General features: G+C 30.9%; 1 protein-coding gene across 8 annotated transcripts in view; it reads left to right on the forward strand.

Annotated features, from left to right (window-relative positions):
* Nucleotides 1–12,257, forward strand: part of LOC124534345 (POU domain, class 6, transcription factor 2) — a 151,610-nt gene that overhangs the window by 129,360 nt on the left and 9,993 nt on the right. For all 8 annotated transcript variants that reach the window (XM_047110125.1, XM_047110132.1, XM_047110129.1 and 5 more), the window contains one exon: nt 2,803–2,984. In XM_047110125.1, coding sequence (XP_046966081.1) covers nt 2,803–2,984 — 182 coding nt within the window. The remainder of the gene's footprint in view (nt 1–2,802; nt 2,985–12,257) is intronic.

Consider the following 12,257-nt stretch of genomic DNA (forward strand, 5'->3'; position numbering starts at 1 on the left):
GCTTCAAGTTGCACACTTGCAACAATGTTGCCTTTATAATTAAAACGCATGCATTTTTTATCTTTTCTTGTGGAAGCTAATTTTAGTGAGGTTTGAATTTTTGTTTCATTACATTTTATCTCATTAAGATCGCATTGGAAATATTTATCGTCGCTAAAATACATAACATTAATATAATATATATCAATTTCATTCTAACTTATAAAAATAAAATGTCAATGTTTAACCTCAAAGCATAAACTAGTTATTAAAAAAAAAAAAAAACAGTTACGCTAAGATGATTTCTCAAAGCAACATAAATGTAAATGATTAAACGGGATAGGTTTTTATGAATAACATATGTAACAATTATTTTTAATTAGGTTATAAAGACTTTTTTGTAATGTCCTAATGTACGGCGGCCAGCATTAAAGACGGCAATCAGATACCATTGCGTCACCATCACTTAATGCCAATCTTCTAACTAAACTGAGAATTCATTTACAAAATTGAACAGATTTAATTAGAAAAAAACATACAGATTTGAACCTACGAAACTGGCAGTCCACTGCACTCTAACATCTTAACTTTCGTCATTCGTGAGAAGCTGATAAAAGTAATTAATTTTGTTGTTAAGGAAAAATAATGATATCGACATTTTTATGACTTCTGTTTAAGATAATATATTATAGCATTCGGTGAAACGGCGTTAAGTGTATAAATTAATATTAATGAACGTACACAATGTTTCTTATGTAGAATTAAGATTTTATCTACAAATTTTGTTTAAGGGTAAGTAGTTAAAAAAAAATTGTGTCTCATGCTACCTTGGCAATAAAATCAAAATGTATTTTTGAATTGTCATTTTACAAACTATATTAAGTGAAGATACCACCGATTCGAGCAAGGTACTTTTATCCACATTTAAAATATAAAAATATGTTAGCCAAATACAATTATATATGCATAATGTATATCCGGTCAGAAAGTCAACAAGTATTTACTCGACCTATGTCATAAAAAGATGTGTTTTTTCCAAAATACTTGACAATCTCTGTGTATGTATCTAATTAAACTAGGTAAAAACCTTTAGCTTGTGATTTGACCTGTCTCATATTGTGGTCAGTATATAAGTAAATAAAATTATATAATATTAGTACTTATTACAATTGTTTATGAAATATTAAGATAATACCGACCCTCATGAGGACGTAATAAGTTGTCACTAGTACCTACCTTTAATGAAAACGCACATACTAAAAAAAGCTATCTAGAGCGTTTAATATACTTTAAATAGTTTTGTTACTTTATAATTTCTTGAGGAATATTTGAGAAATTTATATTTATCAATAAAATATACCATAACGTAGTGTATTGTTCGGGGAATTATAAAAAATACATATCACTTATAAGAAGTTGTTACGTTTATAGATAGAAATTATTACAGTCGGGGAAACATCTGCGCGGAAAGGTCGTACATTCGATTTTTTACTAAAAACTCACCAACGACGTATTTAGTAATATTTTTAAACTTTTTCATCATTAAAATTCCCGTAATCATCAATAGTTACATGACTTAAGTTACTTAGTATTTTGAATAGTTCATCGTCGTTTTTTAATTAAACGAAACGTGTTTATGCTTGCACAAAATATAAACTTAATTGATTAATTTTCTATTAAATTAATCAATTAGGTAGATATTTTGAATTTAAATTAAGCGCCGAGATGACCCAGTGCTAAGAACGCGTGAGTTTCGACCGATAATGGCGGGTTCAAACCTAGGCATACACCACTGAATTTTCATGAGCTTAATTTCTGTTCATAAACCATCACGAGCTCGGCGGTGAAGGAAAACATCGTGAGGAAACCTGCATGTGTCTAATTTCATAGAAATTCTGCCACATGTGTATGCTACCAATCCGCATTAAGGAGAGCAGGAAGGAAATTTACAGGCTCTTGTAGCAACAACAATCAGCAGATTAATTTCATCTGTTATCATTCTCTTGCTCTTATATACATATGTATTGCTGTATTGCGTTAAATGAGTAGCTGACGGTAGTGTTTTTGACACGGTAGGATTCCACGACGTCACGCGTGCGTTTGAGGCAATCACGACATCGATTGATTGATGCGCTAAACAAAAACCTCCTTATTATACTCCTCTCACAACACAAGTTGCTCCATAGCTCAGTTATGTTTAAAGGGAGAATATGAATACCGAAAATTATGCGAAATTTTTTTAAGAAATTCGAAATTATATGTTGTTTGATATTTCTGCACTTCAGTTAAATATCTGTTATATATAAGTATAGAAATGTAATGGTATTTTTTTGGTTAATATTTAGATTTTTCAAGAAAGTATATAAGAAGTTTAACCAAAGGAAGTTTATTGACTATTAAAACTAGCTAAATAATAACAAAAAACTTAGTTTTTAACCTGTCAAAAAATTGGGTCAAAATTAGTTATGTCAATATAGTCAGTATGTCAGTATAGTTTTGTCAGTAACAGTAATATAATGGTATAATCTTCTGTTTCCGTCCTGATTAGTGAATTAGGACTCCTTATTCCTTCCGGTGTATGCTGGAAAAAAAATCTCTTGCAGGGATCAAATCAAAATAGTATTTGTTCTATTAGGCTCATCAAAGAACATTAGTATGTCAGTAAACAAGATTTTTTTATATATATATCCTGCCTAGAAATCAAGAAATACAAAGTCCACGCTTATCGCCATTTATTTATGATGAATATCCTTATACAATGTGTTGTCTTTTGAGAAGTATTTGTTATATAAAAACTTTTTTCAACGAACTTTTATTCCCCAGGCTGGCAGCATCGAACGGGGAGATAACGATCACAACATCTCATTCGAACGCTGGCACGACGAGCAGCGCCGGCAGCGTCGGCTCCGGGCCCACGGCCTCACCGCACCCGCCCGTCAAACTGTCGCCCGGCTCCGTGAAATCACCGGCGCACGACGATGGAGATCTACTGGCTGACTCGCCAAGTGAGTACAGCTGCCATAATGACACATGTCATAGATATTTTGCCGACGTTTTACAGCGATTTTTTTCGGGTATGATTATCTGATTGATACAAATCGTTATTATTCAGTATATAGACTAGATGGCTTTATCCTATCATACAGGATAATTTGTATTATCGGATTAGAAGAAGTAGATCTTAACTGTTGTTATAAAGGAAATGCCTTATGACGACATAAAAAAAGAAAAGATCATGACACGTCTAAGTGGAATGGTGGTTTTCGCTCTTTAGGGCATAAAATGTGTCTTAAAACGAATTCTTAAGCACCTTACGGATGGTCTGTATTTTATACTAGATAAAAAAATATACCGGTCGAATTGAGAACACTCCTTTTTTTGAAGTCGCTTAAAAAAGAAATTTAAATTACTAATGGTGACGTATCCAATTTATTACTTATTATAGAGTCAAAAAGTCGTGAAATGTCAGGAAGTGTCAAGCGACATTAACTGTAATACGTATGACATTTAAAGGATACACGCGTCAAAATAGCGTATCACCGGAAGTAATTTACAACATACCACCAGTAAGATACGAGACTATACGAGTTCTTATAGAAGGGCACTGCTGAAAATATTTTCATAAACAGCTTAAACTCTACAAAAGCAGCCTGTAAAAAGGCCTTTTTAGGAGAAGGTTCGGAACATATTTCACCACACTACTCCAATACGGGTTTGTGGAATACAAATGTGGCAGAATTTCTATGAAATTAGACACATGCAGGTTTCCTCACGATGTTTTCCTTCACCGCTCTAAAACAATATAAACTCTATACCCAATGACAAATCGAGATATATATTTATATTTACAATTAACAAAATTCGATCGACACGATTTTTATATTCCTTAAAGGTATTTTTACTAAAAGAAGACTAGTCGTATCAAGTTCGTATCGTATATTATAAATTAATCGATTTAAAACAAAGCAAAACGTCAATTACAAACTGCGAGTTATTTTAGACTTTTGTAATTCAATTGTACTCATCCATAAAAGTTGTTCGTTCTAAGCATAGGCGATCCATTAGCCGACTGGAACTTTAACAATGTATAGTTATTTCAACTAATACTATAAAGAGTTCGAAGTCAGACAGTGTTTAGAGTTAGTCAGTGCGTCGGTAACTGAGTGCAAAGTCGATTACGGTAGACACGAGACGCGGAGTACGTCTGTGAACGTAATATGAATGCATTTAGATAAATCGTATATTTGTCGCTTATTTTTTATTATATTTTTTTATTCTTTTTTACACCAACTTTAGTTTGGTATACTCAATTTAGTAAATCACAAATTGACTAAAAAACATTATTAAGACTAAATTAATAAATAAAAAACGCCTTGTGTTAGGCTCGATTTCCATCACAGGACACTAATTATTGTAAAGAACAGCTTTGTAAATCTGTTTACATGAAAAGAGAAACTGTGCGAAGTCCTTGTCGTTTCTTCTCGCTATAGGCTGTTTTCCAAAACGGTTGTTGAATTTAGGCACGTAGTACGATTCAAAAACGCTTAATTGTGAAGTTTACTTGAATAAAATTGATTGGATTTGAAGACTTAATATTACATTATACCAATGGATTAACATTGTAAGATGCAGGAATGCAACAGGCGGCCTATCGCTACAACAGCGATCTCTTCCAAGCAACCTTTGGGCAGTGGGCTGGTTGTAAAATAAATTGGAGCACAATAATTTCATTAAATAATTAATACTAGCGATAAGCTGCAATTCTACTTATGCCATTTCTTTTTAAAAGCATTTAGACATAATTTATTATTTTAAAATGATAACAAATATAATAACTTGGTTTAAAGTATGAGTTTGATACAAAATAACGTTTTTCTAGCAAAATAAAAAAGTGTCAAAGTACGTCCTTTTACATTAACTGAAATACTATCATTCTCATCGTCGTCCATGTAATAAGTCATGTCGTAATCATATTTATGCAGTTATCTGCATAATTATTTACTGCCTTCATATTTATTATTCAAATAGTGTATGAAATGGTTAAAATTTATAATGAAGGCTAATGTTTATAAAAACATACCATAAGGCTTACTTAGGAAAATGAAAAGTATGTTATAATACCTTCATTACATAGTATAAAACAAAGTCGCTTACCGCTGTCTGTCCGTATGTATACGTAGTTCTTTAAAATTACATAACGGATTTTGATGCGGTTTTTTAGTAGATAGATTGATTCGAAAGAATTTATGTATATTACATGTACAACATGGTTGAGAAACACTGATAATATTAACGGTTTTAAAGTGATGTAAATAAACATATTTTTCATGGTGGTAAGGTTGGTGGCGCATTGACGATGTAAGGAATAGTTAATATTTCTTACAGCGTCATTGTCTATGGTTGATGGTGAACACTTACCATCAGGTGGCCCATATACTCGTCCGCCAACTTATTCAATAAAAAAAAAAAACACTTGTACCCGTGCGAAGCCGGACCGGGTAGCTAGTTTTTTTTATAAAAAAAGATTTTATTATGCATCTATACAATTGGTCCTGACTGACTCAATATGAACACTTCAGACTATATCACTTTCTTTTACATAAGTTTCTAACAATACAATCGGGCTGGAATACTTTTCACCTTAATGGGGTCATCGTATTTTTTTTTACAAGCCGTGACCTGAGGTTACAAACTATAAAAATGAAAAAAAAAAAGATTTTAAATACAATACCCAGGATATTGATTTTTAAATATAAGTTTATTACATAAAATTAATACATAAATATTAAAAGTAGTTTATATGTTACTAGCGACCTGCCCCAGCAATGCTGATACTAAATATAATACCGAATTTGTTTATTAACGACTTCACATTAGAATCTCCTAAAATTGTCAGCGTTTCTTTGTTGTCCATGTATTAAAATTAAAAACCTTCCTTTCGAATCACTCTATATATGAAAACAAAACGCATCAAAATCCATTGCCTAATTTTAAAGATCTAAGCATACATTGGGACAGATAGCGGTAAGCGAGTTTGTTTTATTGTATGTAAAGATTCTGAAAATAAATCAATTCATACGTCTATTTTAAGCGGCAGACATCTCTTTGTATATTTATAATTTACTATTTTTATTGGCCCATTTTGTTATGGAAGAACTGAAAGGCTAACTTGTGTATTGTCGGACCTATTAACCTACCGTCTCGGCTAGACTTTTATTTCTGTTACGTGACCTTAAAACTAGCTAGACCAATTTGTTATTTCAGATCTTCACTTAGACTTAACTTTTCACCTTTTGATTGGTAGAACGGGCTACTTCTCTTGTTTGAATAAAAAGTTATAAAATAATATTAGTTCATTAATATAATTTTTAACTTTGCTATTTTAAATTACTGGTGTATAAATATATCAGTATTGTATTACAAATGAAATGCAATAGTTTTTTTATGTTACATAATAATATTGTACTAGGTTTGTGATAAATGCTTTTACAAGAAATACATTTGCTAAGAGATGGTAATTTTGAAATGAAGCGCCTTGGAAGCTAGTCTAACAGTCAACACAGCCTTAGTAGTGCAATTACGAGCTAGGTAAAAGTTGTTTTAACACTCTGAAATTAATTTGTATCACTTGATCAATAATTTACGATACTTTAACAAAGAAATATGAATATAAAACCTGTTCCATATTAAAAATAAAAAACATTCGTTCGATATTTGATTTTTTTGTATCGATCATTTCAGTATCGGGACTGAAGAGGTTATATAGATTTATTCAAAACACCAATACCTGCAATTTTGTTTCTACTCAACTTAAAAAAAAAACAACAAAAATCCATTCTTCGAAATACTAAACTCATTACGCATTTGTCGATCTACAAAATAGCATTACTAGTTCCATAACGTAACAAATGCACAGTTTCGAAATGAAACACGTGTTTATGCTGAGGTGGGACTCAGACGGCTAATTGTTTGATAATGAGTGTATCGATTCAATGCTATTTCTCGTTTAACCGATCTGATGTGAGCTAATTACTTTTAATGTAAGTCGACGATGGATATGTTGACTTATAACTCGATTTGCAAGAGGCATGTACCACACGTTTGAGCAAATATAGGAGCCAACTTGGTGACTTAGGAATCTTTTTTGACGAGGGAGATACTTCTTTAATGGTTTTTCTTTTTCGTTAGCACAGCGAAAACTTAAATATATTACTTACAGATATATGTATATGTATTGACCATTAAAAAAAGACTTTTAACTTTAATCCAATAAAAACATGTTTGAACATATTGATCTAGGTCCAGGGTCGATGAAATACGAAATCTTATACATAAAGGCCTCCAAATTTTGTATAACATAAAATGATTTGTTCATCCTAAATTACTACAAACATTGCTATTGTCAATTAATTAGTAATACACAATCAAGTGTCCTATTCGCCCGAACGTCTAACATAATCATAAAACAATAATAAAATAAAATAATACACAAACAAGAATAGATAGATAGAATATTTTCTACAACATTTTATTGAATACAACAAATATACAATCACGAAATTATTCAAAAGTCATACAAATCATACTCGTCGGTATGCCCTGCAGTAGGTACGTCTAATTATTTACTTCAACATTTTCCTTCAAAATGTCTCACTTTAAATTAAGAATTGCATACATTACGAAATTACATATTTATGCTTAGTATATGTTATCGACTACTTGAAAACAATGATGATACATTGCAACCAAAGTCCATTTTTTTTATGGTATATATAGGTTGGCGGACGAGCATATGGGCCACCTGATGGTAAGTGGTCACCATCACCCATAGACAATGACGCTGTAAGAAATATTAACTATTCCTTACATCGTCAATATGCCAACAACCATGGGAACTAAGATTTTATGTCCCTTGTGCCTGTAGTTACACTGGCTCACTCACCCTTCAAACCGGAACACATAATACTGAGTACTGTTATTTGGCGGTAGAATAACTTGTGAGTGGGTGGTACCTACCCAGACGGGCTTGCACAAAACCCTACCACCACATACACATAAGTATACTCGATATTTAAACATTAAACTTATTATAACATATTATAAGATACTAGCGACTCGCCCCCGGCTTCGAACATATTAAATATACTATCCAATATTTTGATGTTCAATATTCACAGCTTTATAACTCATATTGATCTATATTAAATGCACTGCGTATTTAAGGTACTTAATTGGATAGGGATTAATGCCAGATTGAATAAAATTGCTTTGTAAATAAGTGAAGGATAAAAATGGTTATTTTGGGTTATCTCCAAGATATAGACATATATCATTTATGATTTTTTGTAGACCTTTTAAGGGTTTACAACAATGTTGTACATAATTTTGATCTATCTCGTAGGTTTTCAAAAACAGTATTTACCTACGACATCACATTAGAAACCTCTTAAACTATCTGTTTTTCTTTACTATATTTAACATGTATTATATTATACATAATATAATACTTCATCTTGATCAAATATTTTAAAAAACGCATCAAAATCTATTGCGTTGTTTTGAAGATCTAAGCACAAATAGACAGGACAGACAGAAATCGATTAACGACTTCGTTTTATACTATGTAGTGATTTATAACAAAACAAATGATATAAAAACATAATAAATTCCCAAAATTTTCCAACCTAGCATAACATAATTTCCATACATTACAATTATAAGGTTTAAGGTTAACGTGAAAGATTAACCTTCTTTGTTAAATATTTATTCAGTAACTGAATTTAAGAATTATAATTATACATGAACTAGCATTTGCTAGTCAATATTTTGATATTCTTGCATACAATGGATATAATACTACTTACACTGATTCAGGAATATATATTTTATAAATATTAAACATAACTCATAAATAATTAATAACAATTATTGATGTTGTTTTATTTATAGATTATTTTAACTACAGGACATGTTAAGACAGCTTAACAACTTTGTTATTGAAGTACTGCTGAAAATATTTGGTCAAATCATGAATAATCTTGAGTATTTATTATGGATTCTTTAAAATAATGACGTGTTTAAGGCAAAATTGTCATCGAAACTTTGAAAGTAAAATTAAACACATAACTTAGTTAAGACATGGCTAAGTAGTGTAGGAATAGTGTTATACTAAAAACAGATATGATACCAGTAAAATTCTACCACACATGTGGCAGAATTTCGTTGAAATAAGACACATTCCTCACGACGGTTTCCTTTACCACCGAGCTCGAGAACACATAAATTAAACACGTGAAAATTCAGCTCTTGCTTGGGATTGAACTCGAAATCATCGGTTAAGACGTACGCGTTCTAATCACCGGGCCATCTCAGCTCTCTAAATAACTATTTATCTATGAGATATTTTCAAAATACTTTCTAGACAATATCGTGTCCGTGTCGTGATGAGAGAAAACGCCACTTGCCTTGCCCGAGGGCCCAGTTCTATTGATTACTATTTAATTCGTTGTTAGTGGATACAATTACTAAATTACTTTGTTCCTCTGATGTTTACTGGCAGCACTAATTTGTCTATATTAAATCGATAGGATACTTTCGGATGAGACAGACAGCTACGTTTGCCTCGATGAATTTTATATAGCGAATGTTAGGTGAATTGATAACGGCATTTCGGTACAGTCTTGGCCAATAAATAATTCCATTTTTAAAATTTTATTACAATACCAATGCACGAACTTCAATTTATTAAGCTTGAGTTATTTTATTTTTTTAAATCATTAAAAGGTAATTATAATTTATAAAACGTCATTTATATATACTCGGTATTTTAAGATAATTAAACTCAGTGCATAATTTTTCGGAGAGATCGTTTTTCACATCACCTAACTTAAACGTGAAACATTCGTAATATAACATAGATAGAATACCTTTTCATACATAAAAATGTAGCCAATTTCACGATCGACAATAACTATTTCCCAGAATTTTAATCTTGAATTTAAAAATTTACAAAAGCGGTCAAAATAAAGCCTAAGTGGCGACATCAAAGGGGCCGACTCGCGCCGCATTCTCGTCTCCGACTAAATTAATTAATTAACTAATTAAAACCCATTACAAATAATTAACGTAGTCGATAAAATTGAACACGATCAATAAAAAGAACAAAGAATACTGGTCCTCTACCAGCTTGTTTCGGCATCGGGTCTTTTGTATACGATAGTATATTGTCTTTGCATTTCAATAAATACACATATTTCCGTATATAGAAGAATTCACTTTATTCATACGCTAGCATCTTTAAATTAATTTGTAGTTTTATTACCGAATGGAATTCAACAATACGTCCCGCACTTGTATATATGAAATAAAAATATTTGTTGCGTTTGGTGTCTGTTTAATTCTAAAATAAAAAATGAATATTTTGCATAATTAAAAATATATAATATATTTACAAATAAAATAATACCAGCTATCTAAAATATAATTAATAAAAATAAAATAGTTTATATTTAAGAAAATACGTTGATTTGATATTATTTAAAAAAAAATTAATTAAAAACATTCTATTTTGTATTTCTAAACAGAAATACAAAATATTTAGTTAAACTTTTAAAACAACAATTATATAATTTTCATTAGGCATCCGATAATAGATATTCCATAATGAAATGGGATTTTAATTACAAATCGAATCGAAAACTTCGATAATATTACGAGGGTAAAACTTAGAGCGCCGTTTTATTCCTCCAATAAACTCTCGAAAGCACTCAAATGGTTACTTTAATAATATAAAATTAATCGATACAAAGCTATACCGTTCTAAATCGTAATTGTACCACGAAATAAGTCGATTCGGCGCGGATAATTTGATCTATTAACAATGTTTCACAAATTTTTAATTCGCGTATCGAACTTTAATGTGCCAACGATTTTGTTCCTTATGTCATTGACATAGAATCTTAATACACATCATATAATACGAATACTTTAATTAAGGACAATCAACCGTTGAATATAAAACATCGATACGACGGTCGGTTTCTATAATCGTTGAATATTTCGTATATGGTGTTAGCATGTGAGAACCGCATTAACGAGCTTTCAACAAACGCAAATCTGATATTAGTGTATCATTTTGAAGAGGAAACTATTTCGTTATTAACTGTGAAAAGCTGTTCGAAAAACGAAACGAAATTGAGATCGAATTCGATACATAATATGGTTACATTTAACGGACATAGAGTAACATTATCATCACGCAATTCATATGTTTTTTCTAGTAACGTCGTTACGTACAAAGTAGGGAAATTTCTGTTAAATAATTATGAAAGCTATCTGAAGATCTGTTACTCTGTTTTAAATGATTATTATCACTAGTCAACTTGAGTCTGAGTTAAGTTTAATATTATATTTATATCCTGTATATAATATAAGGTTTACTTCCCAAATCTTTAAATGAAGTTAAAAAATAATTGCAAAAGTCGATACAAAAACGCTCAACGATTAATTTCGAGACAGCGTTCCCCTTGTAAACAGGCCAATGATCAGGTAATACCGATCAGAAAGTTCGTTCCATAATTAAGAACGTACATATCTAAAACACGCCAATACCGAAGAAAGTAACTGCCAAAAATACTTAAATGGCATTACTTTTTAAATTGTTCTCTTACACGTAACGCGGGTCAATAAACGTTCGGACAGAATACACGCAAACCGTAATTGTATCTAATTAATTTATAACATGTATTAAACAATTAAGAGTACGGTATCTTGATGCATTAGTATTGAATTCGGCGCGCCATAGCTACCACCGCCTTTTAGCCAATTGACTTATCTTTGTAAATTAATTAATGGGTGCGTCTCATCACGCGATACTGGATAATTGGGAAACAAACTCACAATTGGTATTTAGCTGTTTTCAAGATAAAGACATCGAATAAATGAAATAAATGAAAAAGTAATGAACAGAGTACAGCCGAATAGTTAAAATTCGTCGAGTGTAATTATGACAATCAAATCATTAAATTCATGCCCGCAATTGTTTTCATTGTGATTAAAAGTGTTTTAACATTTTTTTTTGTTTTTGTTTATTTTGTAAAGTGAAATTATATGATGCAAAGAATGATCACTTCAATTATTTTCATTACTTTCATGATTTCAATTATTTTTTAAAAATATGTATTAATTAATCAAAAAACAAAAGTAGGCATACGGTTCACGGAGGAATCATTTCGTACTGAAAAAAAAAACGAAACAATATTTAATGTATTGCTTTTAAA

Source organism: Vanessa cardui, chromosome 12 (genome assembly GCF_905220365.1).
Source record: "Vanessa cardui chromosome 12, ilVanCard2.1, whole genome shotgun sequence".
NCBI lineage: Eukaryota > Metazoa > Arthropoda > Insecta > Lepidoptera > Nymphalidae > Vanessa > Vanessa cardui.